This window comes from Chinchilla lanigera, unplaced genomic scaffold (assembly GCF_000276665.1).
Source record: "Chinchilla lanigera isolate Chin_1 unplaced genomic scaffold, ChiLan1.0 scaffold00076, whole genome shotgun sequence".
NCBI lineage: Eukaryota > Metazoa > Chordata > Mammalia > Rodentia > Chinchillidae > Chinchilla > Chinchilla lanigera.
In genome coordinates this window covers 483,550-508,074 of record NW_004955477.1, presented here as the reverse complement: position 1 = coordinate 508,074, position 24,525 = coordinate 483,550, and the positions used below count along the sequence as shown (strand labels likewise).

The window sequence follows — 24,525 nt, the reverse complement described above, 5'->3', positions numbered from 1 at the left end:
TCTGGCACTGGCCTGACAGAGACAGAGGCATAAATAGGAGCTATTATAAAACCCTGTGACACTGAACTATGTCCCCTAGAGGCCAGCTTTGAGTTGTAGTAACAGTCACTCCATAATACTTAAGTGTGCCACTCACAGGACCATGGAGGTCAGAGGGAAGAGAACTCCCAAGTCATTCTCTTCATTTACAGATAAAACTGGGCTGTGGTGAGCTGAACCCTGGCCCACCTCAGAAGGGGGCAGGTGCAAGATAAGCAGTCAGCATCTGTCCTTTTGTCCCAGGGAGCACAAACTGATGACAGCACACGGTGAGTGATTGTTTCACATAAAGTGTAGGGTTCCAGGAGGAAAAATGTCTTTATTCACAGCCAAAGTTCTTATCTGTTATTTCATGTGGTTCCTTCAGCAACTTTAGTAATGTTCCAAGCACTCTGCAGAGGAAAAATAAACAGTAGATTTCCTCTCCTGCCCTTTCTTTCCCATGGTTCTCAGAACAAACCCTTCCTTTCCTACGGCCCCATACATAAGCAAGGGCAGCTGCCTCCTCACGCCTTTGCAATGTCCCATGTGGATCTGCAAAAACTACTTCTGGGAGGCAGTTTCTAACAAGGGCAGCAAATCACGTATACTTTCACACATGGCACTCCAGAGGGGCTTTGAATAAACACAATTCCAACCTTACATCTTTTTATTGTATAATCCTCACACTGCAATTTTTCAAGGAGAAATGTGAAGTCCTTGTCTTCCCCATTCAAAGACTCCAATGGCTGCAACCAAAGGCTGTAAGGGAGGGTGACTCAGTGGCAATCACCATCCCCAACCCTTTCCCTGGTGGGAGTTATCCTTTAAGCCTCTATGATGCCCATTCTTTTATTAACCACCACCCTAAGAAAAGAGATGGGCACTGTGTGCGTGTTTAAGAACAGAAACTGTTCTCTGTTCTGTTGAAGAGGAAGTCAGGCACAAAGATGAAAAACAGCAACAAAGAGAAGTAGGAAACCATTCCCAAGAGCAGTTAGGGCATTTGACAGGGAAAATCCTACATCCCCTACACATGCCTTAATCACATGTCTGACTTCAGGATTACCATGTGTCTGTTATCTAGCTGCTTTCCATTAAAAATTGTGGGCAAATTTGTAAAAGTAGTATGGGAAATACGTTTTTAATGAGTGTTATTATATGAAATAAAGGAAGGAATGAAAATGGCTCTCTAAGAATTGTAAGCAGCCTTGCTGGCTCTTCTCCACCATAGAATCAGATAATCAAGATAATCACTATCCTCTCAGAGCCCAGCCTCGACACTGACTCAGCATTCTCCAGATTCCGCTGCTGACGGATGAGCTGTCAGAAGGCAGAATAAGAAAACTCCATGTGCCAGACGCCAGCGAATGCATCTACTCTGATGAAAATGCCTTGCCCCCCTTTCCTGGCACAGGGGAGCGCTATCTGCTTAGGAACAAAGCGCGGACATATATATCCTTTTTCAATCATTCGCCTGCTCAAACACAGGGCACAGAAAATGAATTCCATTCATTTTTTTCCTTAAAACTAGTATCAAGGCCAAAATGTTATTATATTTTACAGCCTGCCCAGCTCCTGGCCAGGGCGAGTAGACGAATGGAGTCCCGCCTTCCATCTGCGTCTCCCACTGCCAACTCATCCCTCACCTCAAGATGCCTCCAGCCAGGCTGCGGACAACCAGGCCTGCAGGTTCTGGCCCCATCCTTGGTTCCTCTGCAAGCACAGCACCCCCAGACCGATGCGCCAACATTGGGAATGAGACGGCCCTCGCAAGGGGCTACTTGAAGGCATTCAGTGCATGGCCTAGAGGGAGCTGGATCTGCAGTCTTGTTATATGGGCGGAAGATCAGAGCAAGGTCCTCTAAAATGTGGGCCCCAATCTGTCCAGGTCTAAGGACAGCAATACCTGCTTCTGAGCAGCCTGCAGGACCATTTCTGGCAGCCTGCATCTCTTCCTAGGCCTCATATCAGCCTTTTTTTTTTTTGTACCAGGAATCAAACTCAAGACCTTGCGCTTGCCAGGCAGGCACCGTGCTACTGAACTATATCCCCAGCCCCTCGTATCAGGCTTTCTACCAGAAGCAGTCCCATCCCCAAACCCCTGACATAACTGGGGGATGCAGAGCGGGAGAAGATTTGCTTCACACCCCAGGGTTTCACCATACCCACACAGCACCTAAAGGTATTTTAAATAATACAAGAAGAGGAAGGATGTAGAAAAGTGATTAAAAACAAAAAACAGTTAACGTAAGAGTAATGAGGGAATCAATCAGCAGGGACGCATGCGACTCTCTCTTCTCTGACTGTCTGGGCTCCTGGGGCCTGCAGGAGCTATGTTCTTGGAATACAAGGATAGAGTCACACGAGCTGTCCCAAACCAGCATTCCTGTGGGAGCAAGGTGTCAAATACAGAACCTAAGTCCCTGGTGGAATCCTCCTTGCCCAGTTACACACTCATCAGACCCATCCGAGGATTAAAGTGAAAGGCCCCCAGAGCAAAAGGAGTAGATAAACTTCTGAAAAACACACCCACCACAAGCTACTCTGTGTTTCCTGAATAGCCACAAAATATATGAAACACAGCCCACACCCAAGGGACCCCGTGGCTGCAGCCAGCTCTCTGTCCTCTGGGGTGGCTCTCTGCCTCAAGCAGAGCTCCAGGAAGAGGCACTGTACTCTCCTCTGGGCTCCTGGCCCTTGGTTACCTGGTTCTTCTGGGGCTGGTGGCGTGCTGACCTCAGGTTCTGGGATAACTTCAGGGGGCGGTGGGGGTGGGGCCGGTGGAGCTTTAACAGGGGTTGTTGACTCTGGGGTCTCAAATGCTTCTTCAGAGTCCGAACTCCTGGTGAAGAGAGAAGAGAAACACAGGTTAGACGGGACCAAGGCTCAATTCTAAGCAAGGCAGGGCTCTGACCCAGGGACGGAGGACTCGGGCTCCTTGGCTGATTCAACTGTTTATGGTAACACTTCAGAAAAATCATCTGGTGGCGTAATTCCCAAAGCTGAATCTTACCTCTACCCTTGATTGTATCCAAATGGCATATTCTTTAAACTCACCTCTACTCAAAACACACACTTCTCACCTTAGTGGCAAATACATACAAGGAACTTTGATACCCACTACTTCATCAATTCAGTCAAACAAATACAGAGGTAGTCTATGTGCCTGACACCACCTAGAATCTCTACCTTATGAAATTACATCTCCACTTGCCCTCTTCCCCCTTCACCCCACCATTTTCTCCACTTCCCTGCCTTCCCAGCATTTCTCTTAAATTGTTAGCACAGATTCATTCACTTCATAATCCTACTTCTTTCTCCTCCACTGGATTGAAAATGCCAGGAGGGCCGCCAGCCTTGCTTATTACACCATCTCCGAGCCTAACCCAGGAGGTAGTGGATAAATAAATGAATGAATAAAAGCCAGCCAGTGGAGGCTGTGCTGGACAAGTCACAGAGTACGTCTGCCAATCACACCGTTATGAAAATGACCCTCATTGGTCTGCAGGAATAGCTATATGCAAGGAAGCTCTCCACAGTTGTAAGTAAAAGTGGCAAAAACCCTGCCCTGGGCTACAGGCAGCCTTTCTCCCCAACCTGCTTCCATTGGCTGCTCGTAAGCCAGGAGGATGAGGCTCTTCCAGTCACGCACCATTGTGTGCCCAAGGCCAGAAGGCAGCTGCCCCATGGCTCAAGATGCCATTGGAGGGCTGGGAATATAGCTCAGTGGCACAAGCGCCTGCTTAGCAAGTGCAAGGTCCTGAGTTCGATTCCTAGTACCAAAAAAAAAAAAAAAAGATGCCATTGGAGCCAGGGCCCATCCTTACCTGCAGAGGAAGCTGGAAGGGAGCAGCAGTAGCAAGCTGGTTCCCATCTCGAAATGATTTAAACAGACCCAAGTACCAATCGACTCATCTGCAATCAGGAGGGTCAACCACCAAATGGGTGGATATTTAGAATTTCAGATGGCACAAATCAGCTCAGCAGGCCAACCCAGTGAAGACTGGAATCAGAAGATGACACTCCAGGTAAGACAGAGAATAAAGTGATGGACTGTGCAGGGCTGTACACATGTCACTGTCGCATCACCTAAAGCTGAGAGATGCTCATTCTGCTGAGTTCCTATAGGGGCAAAGGCCCAGCAACCTTCGTACAGGTCACTGTCTTCTGAAGACCAGCAGCCATCCGACAGAGAGCACCATGAACCAAGCCAATCCCTCCACTATCTGCCAGGAGCAGAAAAAGTAGCTATTTGCCAAGTTTCCTGTAGAAAATCTATATCGATACTGTTTTTACAACTTTTTTGTGGGCAATTCATTTGATCAGTGCCAAAGCTCATCACCACACAATCCTCAAGGACCTTGGCTTCTCCCGTCAGCCACAGAGCCCTCCAGAGACCCGAAGAAATCGGCAGAAACATCAGAGCTCCTTTTGATGGCAGCCAACGAGCCCAAGACAGCATAGTATTAAATTTCACGAGCAAATACTTAATTCATGCAAACACAACAGGGGAGGAACCGACTCTTCACACATACATTAATACTAACGAGCTTAAGCTTTTGTTTACAGGAACAGTTTTTAATTCATCCATGCTTGGATGGATCTAGGTACAACAACAGATCTAGGTACCTAAAGTTTTGCAGCCTGTTTACAGATAGGGAAGACGCAAGGAGATCACAGAGCTGAGCCCAGATCACTTTGGTGAGCCCAGGATACAGCCCTGGGACTCATTTCTCACCCTGGCCCACAGCTTCAGGAGCAATGATTATAAGACGCACAAAGCCAACTTGCCTCTTTCCGGTGCTTTCTTGAAGGGAGAGCAGCCTGGAGGTCCCACTGCTGGTCACCGCTGTCCATAGCCACCGGCCCCATTCCACGGGGGACCACACTGGCCAGGAGCCAAAAGCCATCTCCACTGAAGAACAGCCTCTGTCCCCCAAATCCCTACCCCTAGTCCCCTCACTGGGATCTCAGGTATAAATCTTTTCCATTGTAACCAAAGAAGGCTGCATCACCAGCCATAAATGTTATGAGCGTCTTCTCCAGGGTGCAGCGCAGGCAGCGCCGGAAGTGAAGAAGCCCCAGGCTGCCCGGCTTAGGCTGAGATACAAGGAGAGGGATCGAATGCTTGTATCCCTGGCTTTTGCATCCCTGGGCACTGACAACACGTGGCTTTGGAGCACAAAGGGCCCTGGTCTTTCTCAATAGCACATGGTTGGGGAGGGCCAGATGCTCTTGGGTTCTAGCTGCTGAATTCCAATGAGGTCTCTGCTGCTGCAGCTGCCGGGATGTACACCTGCTCCAGGAGGCCACTGTTCACCCCGCCTGCGTGGGAGGTGGCGTGCCGGGTGAGGGGCCCAGCACACCAAGCCCCTTTGTGCTTCCTTGCCTGTTTACTGCGAACTGTCTCTGCCTCAAAACAGCAGGGACCACTGTGGACCACAGAATGGCATTCACTTCCGGCGCTGCCTGCCTTGTTTTCGTATTCCCGTGCCCTCTCCCAGGAGCAGAGAGCGAGTTAATTAGAGGAGGCGGATGGCAGCTTTTTTAATTAGCTCTTTTTTCCCTACTCAGTTTCCCAGGGGCTTAAAAACATTTCCAACAGCAAGAATCTCTGCAGTCCACCCACAAAGAGTCTGTCCACAAAAACAAAGCAGCATTTTGGAGTCTCGATGCACAAAGGCAATTCCCATTAGCTGTTAGATTTTTTTTTTCCCATTAGAAGAAACTAGAATACAAGAAATTACTCTGTTAAGGCTCCACACATTTTACAAATGAAAAAAAAAATTTAATTTGCCACAAATATGTATCAGAAAGAGAAATGTTGTCACTACAATCTGCTAAAACATCTCTAAATTATGAGAAAATATATTTCCCTGGTAGACAGATGCTACGTTTGGATGTATGTAAGTAAATATGCACACACAATTATCTATATTCTTAACGGCCAAACATGAAATACAGTGACTAATTCCCCACACGCCAACAACTGAACATTTTGTCCTATGTGAGGCTCTGGACTAGGCCCATTTGTATACTTATCTATACTCTTTAAACACATCTGGCCTGCTGCAGAGCAGGCCCATTTTATAGATGAGACACCTGTGGCTTAGAGACACCTTGTCCAAGGCCATGTAATTAGAAAAGAACAGGAAACAGGGCTCAAATCCAAGCTGTCTGCCTCTAAAATCTGTGCCCTTATCACTACATCTGTGGCTTCCAAATGTTTCTAAGAAGCTCCATGTATAATATATTCTTATGATAAAAATCTATCATGGAACACAATTAAACTATCTGCATGAACCTGAAAATCTGACGGCAGGGGGAGGGGGGGCGATTGGGAACACCAACTTCAGCTTTATCCCTGTTGCCGTCTCTTCTGGTTGCACAGTGTTAGGGAGAGTTCTGATACACAGCTTGTCCTGTGACCATGGCATAGTCTACGCCAAGGTAGATGAGGCAGGAGAACCACCTAATCCCACAGAGCAATTAACCTATCAGCACAAGGATAAAAATATGCTTGTGGGACCTAAGACCACTGTGAGTGTTCAGATGACAGGGGGAGACAGAAATGAGTATCCTCAAGCGTCAACAGACTGCGCAAGCCATGCAAATCTGAGTCTATAGGGCTCCCCAACTGTGTCAGCACAGTTTAAAAAGTTTCTTGGATTTCAGAGAACCCCTATAAAGCTCTGAAGTTCAACAAGGCACAGTCTGTATACCTTGCTCCACACAATACAGAATTCACTGACAAGCAGTACTAGAACAGGGGGTGGAACTCTCTACAGTCAGTGTCAGGCAGCTGGAAAAAAGACCCTCAGAACTCGTTTTCCTCTACTTGTGATTTGGTATAAATATTGTCATGTTTTTACTTCTATGAATTACAACAATAGGGCCAGGAAGATAGCTCAGTGGCATAGTGCCTGCGTGGAAAACACAAGGTGCAGAGTTTGATTCCTGGTACCAAAAAAAAAAAAAAAAGAATTACAACAATAAAATAAGATTCCACACATATATATACACACATATATCCATATCTAAACATAGATGGGTCTGTGAATGTATACAACATACACTTTAATAAAGAGGTACTCTATATAGTTTTTTTATGTATCATTAAAGGGTTGTATTTTGCTCAAGTTTTACTGGAAACAATTTAAGAGCTTGGGATAATAAACTGCAGCGACCATACACTCTTCCAACTTTGAAGGCAGAAGCAAAGTTAGGGATGGTGGTGATGCCTTTTTTTTTTTTTTTTGGTACCAGGAATCAAACTCACAACCTCACGCTTGCCAGGCAGGCACTGTGCCACTGAGCTATATCCCTGGCCCAGTGATGTCCTGCTGTAACTCATCTTTTTAAACAGGTGAGGAAACTCAGAACTGAAGTGTCTTCGTTCCACAATGCCCCCAAATAGGAGCTTTTGTTCTGAATACAGTCGCCACTGTGGAAACCTAAAACAACCTATACTTGAATGCTACCTGATTATCAAGAAATAGTTCTCAAGGCCTGCTGAAGGGGAAGGGGATACTTCCATATGTTTATCTATTTCTAGATCAATTCCCAACATGAAAGTGACCCAGGATTGGACAGAGGTAACTGGACCCACCCACCAGTGAGATGGGGGGCTTTTCATGATGTGACCCCCACACCCTGAGCTTCAAGAAAAGGTACAACCTGAGCGAGAAGTCTGGGAGTCACCTGGGGTCAGCCTGGGACTTCCCTCTTTTTGTCCCCCCACCTCCCTTCTTAAAGACCAAGCCTAGGTAAAGGCCACACCTCTGGCAAAAAGCTCTGCTTTGGGAAAGATCAGCCAGCAGGCCAAAAGACCATCTGCCGTCCCTGAAGAGAGAAGGGCAGCTTCTAGAAACAAGACTGGGTGAGTCTGATGAATCTGTGAGTAGTTATTTTTGAAACTGCTACACACTAGATTCTACTCATCAAAATACTCCACTGAATCCCAGCCAGCACATTTCCCCCACCTCTTCTCCCTCTCCTCTCCTCTCCCTCCTCCCTCCCTCCATCTCTCTGCCTAAAACAACTTGACCAGACTGCTCAGCAGCCTGTCTTCTGTGATCACAAAGCTAGCTTGCTGACAAGCCAGACCGCTCAAGTTTTCCAGACTGACACCTAAAGAAAAACAAGGCAGTTGACAGCACATTCATCACAAGATTCCCCGGCCCAGAGTATCTGTTGGATTTGTGAGGAGGTCTCCTATTTTCAGAGGCAGGTTCCTATCATTTGGTGGCTACGCTGAGACATCAGCAGAGTTCAAAGGGGCCATGGCCATGAATACACTGGCTGCCTCCATGTTAGAGGAGTGGAAGGAGTCCGCACTGACAGTGTCCTAGTTACAGCCAATCGTAAACTGACTATTGTCACAAAGAAACAGGACTTGACTCTGGATAACTAAAGCAAAAGTAGAATTTACTGGAAGGTTCTGGATGCTGAGGACACAGATTTAGACAGAAATGTGGGCTTTTGAGCCCTCCAATCATCTTTGGATCTCGCAGTATTCAGTTCTTGATTCAAATTCTAGAGAGAGAGCATTCAACTGGCCTGTCTTGGGTCACATATCTATGTCTTATGTAGTATAGGACAGCGAATCTTAGTAAATAAACATCCTAATGGAATGGGCCACAGAGACTTCCCCAGGAGGCAGCCAGAAGAACAGGGGGGCAGGAAGCCCAAATGAAGAATCATCCCTCCCACCCATGTCACTTACTGGACAAGGGGTCTGGCTGGGGCTAGGCAAAGCACTTGACCTCCTGAGCCCCTGGATTGCTTGTCCAATAAAAGGGGATAACAGTAACTGTACGATAAAGTCTTCCCCTTACCAGTGCAGTGCCAGTTCTGCCCCTGGCCTCTAACCATTAGCTATTTGGAGGAATGTGATTTGCTAGCAAGCTGGCCAAGTCTTGTATTTTACTTGGTAAAAGCTACAGAGAATCTGGAGAGTGCAGAGTGTGGTCACTGCATGCCAGGACGTCTGTGGACGGAGAGCACACCGGAGAATGCAGAGGCTCAACCTCACTCTTCCTGAGGGCTGAACGCCACTCAGCCTCCACAGAGGCAGAGCCTCAGGAATAAAGGAGGCTTGGGATACAGCCTTGTGCCCGTGTGGACATACATGTGCGCTCCTTGAAACACATCCCCAAGCTTTACTATCGAAATTAGTTTATCTGTGGTAACACTGGGCAACACCTCACAAAAGACAAGTGACCTTAGTGACTCAGGCTGCACTGTAGGGAGTATAGAATGATGCTGAGCTGGCTCCCCACACTCAAGATTCCAGTGATCCGTACCAGGATCCCATTAAGCCTTCCTGGAGAACAGCCAGAATGCAAACCAAGTCCTGGGAGAAATAAAGCAAACACTCGGGCTGCCCTTTAATTCTCGTGCCTTCATGCACTCATATCCCCAAAATCTCATCTTTGGAACTGAACTCTTTGCTTGAGTAACTTAAGTCAGATCTTTCATTTAAACTCAGATTCTTTAAAAAAAAAAATCTCACTGGAAATAAGATATGTTTATGGCAACTAGAGAGAAAAGAATACATCACAATGAATTCAGGAAGACGTAAGGAAAGGCTTCCAGCAGGCTGTCATTAAAAGCCTTTTTATTTTCTCCGGAGAAGCAGCTACAGTAACATCCCACCTGGTCAGGAGCCACTTTACAAGTAGGCTGGGATCCTCACCCAGCTGAGACACAACAGGACTACAGAAAATGCAAATGTCTCTATCCAACTAAGCGATATGCATCGAGCTTTCACCACAACCCCTCCACCTCTCTCGCTGAAAACCTCTTTTGGTCTTCTCTGAGAACATACTTAATTAAGTTTCTTTTATTCACTAGTCTAATAGGTTTGGTATCTGGTTTCTGAACCCAAATCAAGTAAGTGGCAGGGTTGGAGACAGGTACATAGATAGTATCTATAAAGATTATGTGACAAAATACGCATGAAACGGGATGCAGGAACTCAAAGAGCACTAATGTTTGGCCAACTGCTAAGGTTTCCCCAAACACCTGGGAAGTAACAGAAACTCCCTCAGGACAGCCCAACCGGGAATGAAGGGGTGGGTTTACATGTGCAGTCTGTAGGGGAAACCCTGACAAATTAAGGAATGAATGTATAGTACAAGCTTATTTACTATTTAAAAATTAAATACAAATATACAAATGTATATAAATACATACACACATTTATATACCCATATGCCTATGTACATATAGAAATACACGCACAAAATGGGCTTGGTAGCACACACCTGTAATCCCAGCACTCTAGGAGGCTGAGGCAGGAGGGTCACCTGTTGAAGTCCAGCCTACGCAACTTAATGACTCGGCAAGACCTTGTCTCAAAATAGCAAAAGGGCTGGGGATATAGTTCAGTGGAGAAGCCTGGGGTTCAACCCCCAGTACTGGGGGAGAAAGGAAATGCACACACACAGAGGCATCATATATATGCTGTTTTTTAAAATTCAAAGAAGGATATTTAAACAAAGGTGCCAGACGCAACAGGCTGTCCTGATACATGGCAGGATCCCAACACAGGGAAAGCCCACCACACTACCGGGGGCCCAGGGAACCCTCCCAGATTGTTCTACACGGTCTTCCAAACTTCATTCAGGTCCTGAACAAAACAGATGGGGACCCAGCTAGGATCTGACTGGATGGATTTTGTTCCGGGTAATACAGAGTACAGAAAGAAGCCAACAAGGAGAGCACAAAGAGCAGAATGCTTTTCTAACCTTCCCCACTACACAGTCTATGGTGTAACACCCCCACCCAAGCTAGCCCTCCTCCAAGCCTAACCTCACGGATTCAGCAGGACCCTCTGCTGGGGTTCCTCCAGCCAGCAACAAAGACGTGTCCTGCATTGCATCTACAGTCCAAGGCCCACACTAACCCAGATTCTGGGGCGCGTGGGCAGGTCCCCTGCCAGAGGCTCCGAACAAGTCAGGAATGGGACTAACCCCACATCTGTGCCCCTGCGCTCACAGTCTGCATTTGTTCAGGGATCGACGCTCACACCAGGTGAGGCACACGCACAGCCTGACTACTGTGGCAAGACGTACCACCCATGGCATCCAGGCACCTAGGCTGGTAAACCAGAGCAGCCCCCACTCTCAAAAGCAGCCTGAGTCTTCCCAGGTTCTGAGGATGAGAACAGGTAATCTAGACAAGGAGTGCGTGTCTCATGGAAACCCAACTGTCCTTCCCTGTGCCCTGTGTACCTGCACATTCCCGAATCCACTGCTACTCTGCCTGGGCGCCCTCCGTTTCCCAGAGCACCCTCACCCCCTGGGGAACTGAGCAGGTGCACCCCACGGAGGGCAGCTAGCCAGGCTGACCAGTGGTTCCCACCACAACGCCCTCCTCACCCCTCTCCTCTTTTCTTTAGCCCATTAATTCCTTTGGCCTGGGAGTGGGTGTCTAGAAGGCCCGTGCCATGCCATCGTGCCCACAGGGCTTAAGGTTCTTGAAATCTTCAGGGAGTGACACTGGAAAACTGGGTGACATTCGGATCTCTGGGGTCTGCCAGGTGATCTCTATGGGGAAGTCAGGGCAGCCCCAAGTTCTGACACTTTCACTAATTCCTATCTGGGCAAAAGGCAATGCCACCTTGGCAGTCCAGATGAGATGAAGAGGATGACTGATCTCAGCACAGACTCTTCCAAAGGGCAGCCGTGGGGTTTGGGCTCCAAGCTCTTTGGTCCAATGTGTCCTCACCAATGGGCCTCTCTGTATTTTACTGTGCCTCTGAATCTGTCTCTGCCTCCACCTGTCTCAAGCCTCTGTTCCCTTGTACCCTCTCCTCTCTCCTCCCCTCCCCTCACTGAATTCAGGAAGGAGGAGGAAAGGCACACTGGGGGCTACCCTGGTCCTGTGAATCCTGCAGCTGCCACCAATAATTAAGGTTCATGTGTTTTGACTTTATAGTTTGCTATTTATAAATCTGTCTTTAAACTGGTACTTCCAAGCCTTGCAGACTGTTAAGGATAACAGCACAGGCAGAAGGATCTGCACGCTCTCACTGCGTGACATAGTAATATTCCTGCCGGCAGTCTTGGTGATGTCACTCAATGTCTTTTTAACGAATAGATCCTCACTTACATGTGCATTGTGGCTGGTGGGATTCCAAGCAACCCAGAAAGTATGGTGAGCCCTCAGTGAGGGCCACGCAGCTGGACGTTTCAGCGTCACGCTGCAATCACCACCTTGCTGGGGACAAGTAGGACTGAAAGAGACCACCAGTGACCCTGAAGCTTTGCCTGACATAACCAGAACATGCTAACAGTCCTAGGCCTCAGTTTTCCTGTCTGCACCGTGGACAAAAGGCAGGAGATGATTGTACCACACATAGGGTCTCTCTGGGAGCTGAGTTCACAGCTGGAAAGCACCCTGTACAATGCTGGGCACTCACTCAGAAGGTATTTCCTTACCATAATCCTTCAAGTGCTAGAATCTACAGTCAAAGTGACTGTAACCATCACTTTAACATATCAAAGAAACCTAAAGCACAGTCCTGTCTTAATCTTCTTTAAAACCTGCTGTGGCCAGGGGACAGCTGTCCCAGTGACTCATGAGTTTCCAGAGTGATGAGGGAAAAAAATGTAATTTTCTTGGTCTTCCCACACATCTCTCTGTCTCTCTCTCTCTCTCTCTCTCTCTCTCTCTCTCTCTCACGCACACACAGCGCTAAGGTGGCTGTGGGTGAGGAATTGTAAAATTAGGCAATAAATTTCACTCGAATATTTACTGAACTAATTCACAGCTGCTCAGAGAAAAACTACCCAGCCAGAGCGAAATAGTGCTGACACTGTTTATTGTAGCTCCAGGGGGTCCTGGGAGGACTCCCCTTCATGCTAGAGCACCAGTCATCAAAAAGGGCCGGGGGGGTGTCGAAGCAGAGAGGCTGCCAGGAAGAGGGAAGGAGATGGCAAAGTACAAAGAACGGGTGCTGGGCCATTTGGGAGAATAACGTGGGAGGGAGGAGGAAGTCTGCCAGGAGGTGAAAGAGGCGGGCTGTGGTAATGACCACGCCCTGGGCCTTGCTGGCAATGTGAGGAGTCAGGAGGTGACAGGAACAGACACCTGACTGCATCCCAAAGAAACAAGGGGGACGGGGTGAGAAGTGGCCAGACTTGTGACACATGGGAGGTTAAAGTGACAGTTGTCAAGGAGAGAGCAGTGATTCCAGATTGTCATTTTGAGGTTTTAGCAAAAACAGGCATTTATTTATACTTAGTCTGCAATTTATATAGGAAAGGAAATGGTTTTATCTAAGTCCAAGAGATTCTGAAGTCATTTACATGCCAGCTGATTTAATAGCAACGAAAAACACGAGAGCCACAATCAGTAGTTTAAATACGACAGGGTGATGAGTATCCTTGGGTTTCAATCACACATAACAAAGCTCCAATGAACAGACACAATTTCCCATATCGAACAAGCATCACTGTCTCACTTGTTTTGTGGCAATAACCCAAAATGAGTTAAAATAGACTCTCAGAGCTGACCTTCTTGCCAACAACCTACTCAGCTGCATGATAAAGGAAATAAAGGTACAGACCTGACAGTGGCCACCTGGCTATTTCTCTTCATCCTGCCTCTCAGCCCTGATTTATAAGCAGTTTCCAGCCTTGTCTATTGTGTTTATGATGTAAGAGATGTGAAAGGCCAGCTCCTTCCTTTGTGCTTTCAAACCTCTTAGTTCAAAGCCTCAAAGTTATCCATTATCACAATGTGCTTGCTATTTAAAAGTCATGCTTCTGGTCTCCGCATGAATTTTAGTGTAAATAAAATTAAATAATTAGGGACTTATCTACTGTCTTCATCACAGGATGTGTTGATCAATCATCAGAAATACAAAAAAAAGAGGAAAACTTTGGCTTGAGTTCTGGTTTACACTACTGGGTGAAAGGCACACTTACTCTAGTACAAATGGAGAAGATGACAAATTTGCCCCAAAATTAAGATAGAGGAGCTCTGACTCATGCATTTTCCATAGCACATTTCCTTCAAAAGCCAGCAGCAGAGGCGATGCCTTTATGTGGCTCACCTGCTAAGGATCAACAAGACCACGGAGGAATTGGCCAGCTCCAGGCTACAGTCCTTAATGACAATTCCACCGAGTCATCACTCAGTATCCTGGACACTCAAATAGAAACTGAATAATAAAGACACTAGAGATAGATGAAAGGCACTTCTGCTATAGAATGCAAAAATACTGTTATAGAAAAAATATTCCAAAACTTGCTAAGTAGCACTTCAACACGGAGGTCCCTTCCATACACCCTTCACTTCCTCCTTAAGCCATTTTTCATCCCAGGAATTGAGGCAATGTCTCAGGGTGGGAGGGGAGTGAAAGAGAAGAGGGAAGGGCAGGTGAATCCAAGGAGACACACACTTGCCACAAACTGTCAGTGGATGATTGTCTGAGGCTATGCCAAGTTCATTTGCTGAAATCCAAATCTCCAAGGTGATGGTATTAGGAGGCTGAGCCTTTGAGGGGTGATTAGGTGATTAGGTCCTGAGGAAATCACGCCCTTATAAAAGAGATCGCAGAGATCCCTCACTTCTGCCACTACTCGCGGACACAGCAAGAGTGCGATCTATGAGCCAGAAAAGGAGCCTGCCCTGGACAAGGACTCTGACTTGGATCTCAGACTTCCCAATCCCCAGGGCTGTGAACATTATTTCTGTTGTTTATAAGCCACTTGATTTACAGCACTTTGTTTTGAACTAAATAGAGTAAGGCGGATACCCAGAAGTGAGCACACATATCCTACTGAGGTAGGATACAAGACATAAAATAGGTTTAAAAAGGAGACCAAAAATATCGTAATTTTAAAATTATACTTTTAAGAAAAAAACTGCAGCTTCAGGACAAAATCCAGTCAAAAGGGAAAAATTTTTATTTCAAATTCTTTTAGTCCACTTTGCTTGCTAACTTGTGTCAATAATCTCATACAGATGTGGTTTTTAAAGGCCACTCTAGCTCTTTCTGCACCTCCAGTTTACAAGGCTACCTGCAAGGCACAACTGTCCACAGGGGGTAAAAAACCTACTTTTTGTCTCCACATGGGACATTAAGGAATGTGATGTTGGTTTCTCCTGAGCTGAGATCAGCTGCCCACACAGACCCCCAGGGAACACAGCTCAGCCTATCCCAACAACTTCCACACTGGGCAGCCTCGCACATCCCACGCCACCCTCCATATGTGGGCAAAAGAGCTTAAGTTCTTTATTTTACCAGGGTGGATCTCAAGGGAGAAGTCCAGGAATGCCAATTTCCACACCATCTTGTAAGACAAAAGCCGGCTCTCAATTCTAAGAATAAGAAGTGAGGCTGCCCAAACTCCTATATGACTGTAGGAGGCAATGGATCTTAGAATATTATTTTAGATAAAACAGTTTTAGTAAAAGCCTACCCGGTGCCTTGGGAAGCCTCCTGGGAGAGTGTAAGAGCTAATTCCCCAGATCTACTCTGCCCAGGAATGTCTCCCTGAGACAAGGGGCGCCTAGGCCTAGGTAACCCTCCATGACTCTGCCTGGGCAGTTCCATCTCCTGGCCCTAGGTAAACATTGTAACCCTAAAGGAATGCATAGGTTGTAAAAAAGGAGACAAATGGAATGTAATGGGAGAAACATCTATCACGGTTAGACATGCGACCTGCAACTGACCTGGGGTCCAACAGGATGACAGAAAGACCATATGCCCATCGGGGTCAGCGAATGTAACATCCCAATCTGTTGCCATGGAAACCAAAAATGGAAACCAAAATGTATATAAGGTAGAACAAAGTTGGCCACTGGCCCCACTTCCAGATTGGCAAATGGAAGAGAGGGTGGCTAGCCTCAAAATTAAAACTCTGGTTTTGTTCCAGTAAACTCAGGTCTCTTGTGGAATACAGCCCAATTTATGCTAGGGGAATTTCTGCCGCAACATGACAAATGTGAAAACTCCACATGAAAGAAAGGACACTCTACAAAATAAAGTGGGTGCCTTCCTCCCTTTTTTTCCTAGAACACAACCCCAAGTCTGACCTAGTGACTCCTTTTAACTTGAGCACAGGCACCCTACTATTATCCAAGTTTTGTTTCCCACCATTTCCTCGTGGTCCTGTCCCTCCCACCCCACATCGCCTGCGCCCAGTGCTCAAACCAAGGCCAGCCAGCATGTACCCTCCACCAGCCCTCCAGGCCCCGTCCTTGGGCTCTCTGCCTGCCACATCCTTCCTGCCCAGCAGTTTTTCTGGGCTTGGCAGAAATGACTTCCTCAAGGCAGCCACTTGGTCCTGTTCTCTCCATTTCTTGGACCATCACTGGATACTGAAGGCTCCATGGTCCCTGTAACCCATGGTTCCTATAACCATGGGTGTCTAGTGCTGGCCTCCCCCAGTACAAATGGTAATCAAAATATACTGTGAATGTTTACAGAGTTAAAAATTTATTACAGTAGATCACACATTGCCATTAGTCCCTCTCAAAAATACTCCTTTTCACTTCAAACACACTTATCCCATCCTCCAACCTACTTTCTGAAGCCATTTGGGAAGTCCTTGGGTTTTCATAAAGTTCAATCAAAAACACAGTGAATAAGCTGGACATTGTGGCACAGCACTTGAGAGGCTGAGGCAGGAGGACAGTTGCCTGTTTGAGACCAGCCTGGGCTATAACGTGAGTTCAAGGCCAGCCTGAACTGCATAGTGAGATCCTGTCTCAAAAAAAAAAAAAAAGGTGAATGCTTCTATTGCGTGCCAACCGCAAAAAAGGCAGGCTTGTAAAAACATTAGTGTGTCTTTGTTATGGTTTGTGTCTGGATGTCCCCCCAACGCCTCAGGCAGGCATGGGGCGGAATTCTAGAGTTTATAATTGATTCATGGTCCAATGTTGGGAATATGGGTGCAAGTGTTACACTCGCCCAGGGGCAGGTAGTCTGCATACAATATAAGGGAGGGAAAGAGGCTCGCTCTCTGCAGCTGTTCCTCCCTTTTTGCTCTTGTTGCTTTTGCTGTCTTCCACCGCCATGAACTGTTGCCCTCTGCCATGTGCCACTCTGCCTCAGAGCCAGCCAAGTATGGACTGAAACCTTCACAAACTGTAAGCTAAATAAACCTTTCCTTCCTTAATTCTGGGCCTCAGGTATTTTGTCTCAGCAATGAGAGAAAAGTAACTAAGACAGTCTTCAACCACCTTATTCACTGGATCTGGCACTATGTAACTTCTAGCTCTTCCTTAAAGTCAAAATGACCATGAAAAGTAAGCATTTTGAATTGATTCAGGCCATTGAAGCAGCTATGACAGCACAAATAAGACACTCACGAAAGAGGTAATCCAGAACTGCTTCAAAAAGTAGCAAGGACGATGGGCTAAGTGTGTTTGAAGCAAGGGAGAGTATTCTGAGAGAGATTAACAACAATGTGTTCTTTACTGGGGTAAATGTTTAAAAATGTAAACATGCACTGTATTTTCTGATCAGACCTTGTAGACTGTGTGTTCACTGCAGGTCAGGCTGCAGACCTTGTGCATCCCCCTGCTCCTCCACCATGGTATACAGGACTTAGTTCTGCATCTGCAGTCATCAGTCTGCCATCCAGACCTTTTCTCTGTCACTGGACTGCTCCAATTTTGTCCTCTAATAGTTTTGACTTATAACATAGTACAATGAATAGATTTCCCAGGGCACCTGAGTGGGCAACACAACCCCACCCTTTTACCATACCTTTCATTCTCTTCCACCTACCATGCCAGGTTTTTCAACTGTGAACTTTAGAAGGGGTGATTACATTTGCGAGAGGGAGAAAAACACTATCCATGAAATTATAAGCTCGGAGTACTTTGCGTCTTGGTTGGAAAATAATAAGCAAACCCAGGAAGCAGCACAGAAAAGAACAGAAACTGCATCCTGAAAGATCAGGCTGGTTCTGAGGTTTGTACCTCACCAGCACAGAGGGATTTCCTAGTTATGAACAGTTCAGAAGAGTGATGCTAGTGTATCCTCCCCTCAGCCTGTCAATCACTCAGGGTTTTCTTAACCAGGAATTATGCTGGTCTATTTGTAAACCCACGATGCTCTCACATGGATATCAGGTAGAAAAACTGAACTCATAGAAACAGAGTGGACAGTGGTTACCAGCGGCTGAAGGCAGGGAGCAGTGGGGAGATGGGGATTAAAGGGCACAGAAATTTCACTTAGGAGGAAAAATTTGATGACTATAGTTAATAACCATGTACAAGAATTGTGCACTTAAAGATTGCTAAGGGAGTCAATTTTAAGTGTTCTCTTACACACAAAAGTGCACGTAAGATAACACATGTTAATTAGCTTGACTCAGCCCTTCCAAAATGTATACCTATTTCAAAACATGATGTTGTACACCATAAATATCTATGATTTTTATTCGTCAAGTAAAGGAAAAACACAAGCATAATAGTTCACAAACATTTCATGCATTTCCCTGCTTTCTCTTCTCTGGATACCCAAATACAAGCATGTAGCCTCTGCGGTCTCTTCCTTATCTACAGAATTCCTGAGCAACAGAGAGGAAGCAGAGGCACTAACGCCACTGCACTGCACTGCTGGTGTAACTGAGTTTGCTGAGAGCTGCTGCCCTTGTCCACAGCTGTTTTTAAGGAGGTGCTTGCCCACGCTTGGCATTGCTCCCAACAGCGCAGGCAGGCTGGTCAGTTCTATCTGGGTGCGTTCTCCCTTCTATCAGGGGGTCTATACATTGAGAATACCTTCAGTCTCTGTGCTACCTGTCTTGCTGGCCCAGGGAGCCATGCAGTTCACAGATTATGAGAGTGGCACCAGTTGGAAAAACAAAGAAGAAATGAAGGACCTTGGGTCAGGAGAACAAACACTCATGCCATCCACTGGAACAGGACCACTCACCCACAGAAGACATGGGGAGGGGAGTAAGAGAGAGACAAGAGTTATGCTGGGTGCAGTCCCCACTCTGCCCAGCCCACTGTCCTCTCCCTAGAGGCAGGTGGCTGGTCGTCACCAGCTTTTGGAGTCTGGGGACAGTCCCATACTGGGCAGAGAGTGAGAGCTAGTGACAGGGGTCAGCATTCATGCGTGTGGTCCAGAAAGCGGGCTCGGGTCGCTCTTACTTTGCTTGTGATCAGTACAGCAAGGCGGAAAGGACATGGAGAATGAACACCTCTCGCCTCTGAAGTCCGGACTGTCCTCATGACACAGCAGCTGTGCACTGAGCACCACCTCCCCAGCGCCCCCTCCCTCCCTTCTTACCTGGAGCTCATTCTTGCTGACCCCAGAACCATCAGCAGCAAGGCTCCACAAAACACTGCCAGACTCCCACAGCCACACATGACCACACTCGGCCTTGCCCTCTCAAGCTTTGCCTCAGCACTTGAAGATGCAACTCCAGGTGCCAACACCTGCTAGCTGGCCCAGGTGCAGGTTGCCTTCCATGGCTCCCAGTTAGGGCAAGAGATGGGAGCTGAGCTGCTGAAGGGCATTCATGGACCATGTCCAGGACCAGGGCCAGGACCCTGCTCTCTTCTGTGTCCCCACTTCCCCAGCTGGACTCCGGATCCCTGCAGACAACTCAGAGGCTGAAGCACAAAACTCTCCCAGCAGCGGGAAGCTTGTTAGAGGGTTCAAGAAGGTAAGGCAGCGTTGGAGGCCTAAGGTAAATTAGCTGTGATAGATTAAAGGGGGTGATTCTAAACACTGTAAGCCCTGATGCCTGAGAGTTCTTAAGAGTCCTTTTTTTTCACAGAGGGAGTACTTCTTAAAGCCGTCCTGAAGTTGCTCCTGGAGGAATCGCACCTGCCACTCACAAGAGACATATTCTCTCTTTTAAATTAGACTTTTTTTTTCTACATGTAACCAAAGGTATGTCACTAAGGGCACAGCAAGGCTCACCTGTGAGAAGGGACATTCTAGCTGGAGCTCTGTCCAGGAACACCCCTTTAGGTCCCAGACTCCCATTTGCAAGAACTGCCCTGCTAAGAGCACACGAACTCCATCAATCTTTGGTATAAAAGTCAAAACTCAACACTCCCAAACACAGGTTAGAAAGCCAAAGCCAAAGAGATGCACAGCAGATGCTCCTGCCCACCCCTCCTCAGCTCCCCAGCAGCCTCTGCTCACTTTCTGGGCTGCTCCCACAAAAAATCAATGCTGTAAGGGGTAAGCCTCACTCCCAGCAGCCCTGCACCCCAGAAAAGCATTCCAGGACCACTCAGGAAAGGAAATGCAGTCACAGGAATCTCCCTGAGAGAGTTTGGCATGACCTACATGTAAGCAGATGTTCTCCCCGAGAGTGAAGCCAGCCTTGCCTGCTTTCTTCCTCAGGGAAAATACTTCCAGACACTCCCGGAGCCTGTCTTTAATGTAGAACAACGAACAATTAGCAACTTCCATCAGGACCCTGATGAGTGATCCTGCCCTGAAGCCCTTTTAATGCAATTGCTCCTGATGTTCCAGGACTGATCCATATTAGAGGTGGCACGTGCTTGGGTCTAGACTGCTAAGGAAACTTGGCTCTGGCCGGGTGACCAGCAGCAATCACATGGACAACTCCAATGACCTTCTCCCCCCAGTAGCAATCAGAGCAGCCAGAACCTGTTCTAAATCAAGCTTCAATCTAAACCAACAGCCTACTGTACCCTGGACCCAGAACACAATAGTAAGACTCCCAGGAGCCTTTAGTCATGTCCCTGTGGATGAGCTACATTCCAGCTCATCCACATGTGGTCCTCTGCTGGAACTTAGGGCATTGTAACTCAGCCCCAACAGGCCTCAGTGGTGACAAGCTGTGGTCTGATCAAACACTTCTGGGCTAGTTGGACTTCAGGAGGGATGAGCTTTGGTCCTGAATGGCCTACAATCATTTCTCATGTAGGATGAACAATCACTATCCACCTCCCTGAAAAGCGACCTCCTAGATCTCCCTGAGAGGACAAAGTTGCAAAGAAAAAGGTCCTTGAGGGCTAAGACAGGAGCTAAGATTCAAAAGGGATGAGGAACTCAGGGCCCAAGGCAGGTCATTTTTATCCCCAAACAAACTTACCCACTAAATTTCCTCTGGGGAAGAATTTGGAATGTCTGCTATTTCAAGGCTCTTGGGGGATGCCTCAGATTTAAGCCTGCCAGGTACATTTCTCCATCCCAGTTACAAGTTCAAAGCGGCAGAATAAAATGACTACCTGAGTCACAGTGAATGATGACTGGCAGAGGAGACTACATGATATTTTTTTACAGATGATGTACTTGTAAGATTAAAACACCTTTCTGTTATGAAAAGGCCCTCAGAAAGGTGAGAGAGAAGATTGAGTCGGCCCCTGCTAGTCTCCCTCTGACGGCCAGAGGGCACATGACTCACAGACCCCTCCCCACACCCCAGGAGGGGCCATGGGGCTACTGGCTCCAGGTCATCCAGTAGCATCTGGCAGCCACACTCTGGGCCATTCTAGGTCTTGCTCATTCTTGCAGCCCACACAGGAGGCAAGCTCCACCCACAGCCTTGATGTCTTTCCTCAGTTCCAGGCTGCTGCTACAGCCTCCCTGAGGAGCAGCAGAGGACTGTACCTGACAAGCCAATGACAGGAGAGGGACCAGCCTGCTGCTGTCATCCCCAAAATCCTGCAACCCCAATGAGCCACTCAATCAATGTCCCTGGAAACTCGACTTCAGCCCTGCCAATTCTGCAGGATGACAGCTGTCCATCAAGCGGCCACTTCTCCAGCAGTTTTCTGGGCTGTTGCCATGGTGGCTGAGGCTATTCTAGATACCTCACAGCCATGCTGGGTGATAATCACTTTGGCCACAGCAGGTTTAAAACATGGACCTCTCCCAGATGACTCGGGCCCCCCCCGTGGCCCCCCCCCACACTACTTCAGATGTCCCTAAACAGGTCTGCAAAAACAGCATGTGCAGCCCGCTCCCCCTTCATATAAGTTGTGCTCCCTCACACTCATACTCCCTCAGACTCCCGTCAGTCCAGGAGCTCTCCCTCCAGTGCACTACTTCCTGTGCTGCAGCCCAGGAAAGCCTTGCTCAGGGAACCTTATTCTCTACTTGTGATTTTTATCTCAGGTAGAGTGGGCTGAGTGGACTGTACTAAAAAGAGCTGGCAATACTAGGGCCCATTAACCCTAAAAAGCTCCAGAAAGCAGCAGAATGCTGAAGTTCAAGAGCAACAGAGATCTGCAGTGACCTGCAGAGACCAGCAGAACAGCTCACAGAAGGAGCAGAAGCTGCTGGAAGAGGTCCACAAAGCTGCCAAGGGGGCAACAACCCCCAGCTGCCGAGGAGCTGATCCGCGTAGATGAGAGTCACCAGGAGCTGTAACATTCAGAGCTGGGAGCTATCACACTGAAGGCCGAGAGCCACTGGCACTCACAGCCCAGAGCTGCTAACATCAAGGAAGCTGTGCTTCACCAATTCATGATTTCTACCAGCACTGTGGAAAAGAACCTTCAACCAAGGCCTGACACCAACTGGTGACAGGGGCTGGGGTGCAGCTCAGTAGTAGAGCACTTGCTTAGCATGCATGAGCCCTAGGTCTGGCCCCAGAACCACAAAAGAAAAACAAAAGCCCTCTATGATTCCTCAGATGGTGACGTTCCCCGTTCAAAATCCTTAGAACACAGAACTCCACAACTTGAATTACAGCAAGCTGGGATGTTGGCACAACGTGGGCACAGAAGATGGCCTGAGTTCTCAGCCCACAAGGACACAGAGAAGCTGTCCCTCTCCCTCCAGCCCTTTATCCTGGGCCTTACTGCTCTGCCCAGTGACTAAGGCTATTAATTCTACAGGCAAGAAGCTGTCTGTATCCACTTGCATTTAAGAAGAAAGGAGAAAGCAGCAATGCAGAAGAAACAAGCCCTTCTAAATAAGGTACAAACCTGTAGGAAGTTACCGCCTCAACAAGCGATTTTCTTTACAGCCACAGAGGAAGCATTATACAGCAGGCCCACCTTCCCAGCCCAGGAGCCTTTCCTTCCTAAGAGCTAAGAAGGTAGGAACAAAGGTAATGTATTGTTCACAAGGCTCTAAGGCACTTGGGGTAGTTCCTGGTCTACCTAGCCAGCTGTTTCCATAATTGGAAGATGCTGATGGCAGGGTTGGGAAGAGAAGATGCCGTGGAAGGGAAGAGAATTGAGGGGAGCTAAGCACAGAGGTCTGGGAGCAAAGAGACATCTAAAAAGAGCAAAACATCCAGGAGCAGAAAGAAAAGTACAAAGAAAGGGAGAGAGTAGGGCTATGGTTGTGGGGAAGGTGGCTCTAGTATCATCTGAGTGACCACCTCATCAGCTGTACCCTGTGCTGCAATATTTCCTGAGATACTCAGTGTAAAGGCATTCAGGCAAGAACTCACTTCCTCTAATGGGTAGCACCAACACGGTGCTATGATAACACCCCATGGTGCCAGGCAGGTAGAGTGTGGAACTCGCTGACTTGATGGCAACAGGTCAGGTCCACAGAACCAACAAGGCATCCAGCCAAAGTCATCCCTGACAGACAGTAGGGCCCTCCCCACAGCCCAGTGCGACGCAGATGTGGTTATGAGTCTTGCTAGTAAGAGGCCCACTCATTTGTTGTTTACGCAAGAATTTATTCAACAATGATTACTTGATTGATCACTCATGTATAGCTCTATTTGTTTTCCCTAGAGACCACTTTGGAGCATCCAAGCTATAGTATAACAACCATTGATAATTTCCTGCCATTTTTGTCTGTAACTCACTATTATTTGTCTATTTGTTTTCCTGAGAAACTATCTTGAAGATACTAATAGGTAAAATAACAACTATTGATAATGTCCTACCACTTTGTCTGTAATTCGGTGAATCCCCCTACTGCTATGTTGTCCTTCTTTTACTCTTCAAAAAAAAAAGAATTTATTCAACAGGCATATACTGGTATCTACAATGTCGCTGGCGCTTTGCTATATGCTAGGGACAGACGCATACACAAGTAAAGGTCCTCTCATGTTGCCCTTACCTCATTCTAAGGAAACCAGTAAAGTAAATCATAATTACAAATTCTGCTAAGTAGGATAAACCTGGAACAGAATGATACAGGGCTGTGACGGCCACTGGCTATGTGTTGCTACATAAATTTGAATTAATTTAAACTGATTAAGGTAAAAACTTGCTTTCTGGGCTGCACTAGCCACTTTCTGGGCATTCTACAGCCACATGTGGGTAGAGGCTGCTACACTGGACAGTGCAGACCACAGACCCTTTCCATCATCGCAGTGGTTCTGCAGCACAGTACTAAAGAACAATGGCAGGAAGCCCTTCAAGAATTGAAGTTGGAGGGGCTGGGGATTTAGCTTGGGGCTGGGGATTTAGCTCAGCGGCAAAAGCGCCTGCCTGGCATGCGCAAGGTCGTGAGTTCGGTTCCCGGTACCGGAGAAAAAAAAACCAAAAAACTAAAAAAATAAAAAAAAATAAAGTGTGGACAGAGTACGACTTGAGGGGGCAGGGTGAGTTCAGACCAGAATTGTTCTC

General features: G+C 47.3%; 1 protein-coding gene across 12 annotated transcripts in view; it reads right to left on the bottom strand.

Annotated features, from left to right (window-relative positions):
- Positions 1-24,525, bottom strand: part of Tacc2 (transforming, acidic coiled-coil containing protein 2) — a 213,111-nt gene that overhangs the window by 44,026 nt on the left and 144,560 nt on the right. For all 12 annotated transcript variants that reach the window (XM_013503062.1, XM_013503064.1, XM_005401923.2 and 9 more), the window contains one exon: positions 2,727-2,863. In XM_013503062.1, coding sequence (XP_013358516.1) covers positions 2,727-2,863 — 137 coding nt within the window. The remainder of the gene's footprint in view (positions 1-2,726; positions 2,864-24,525) is intronic.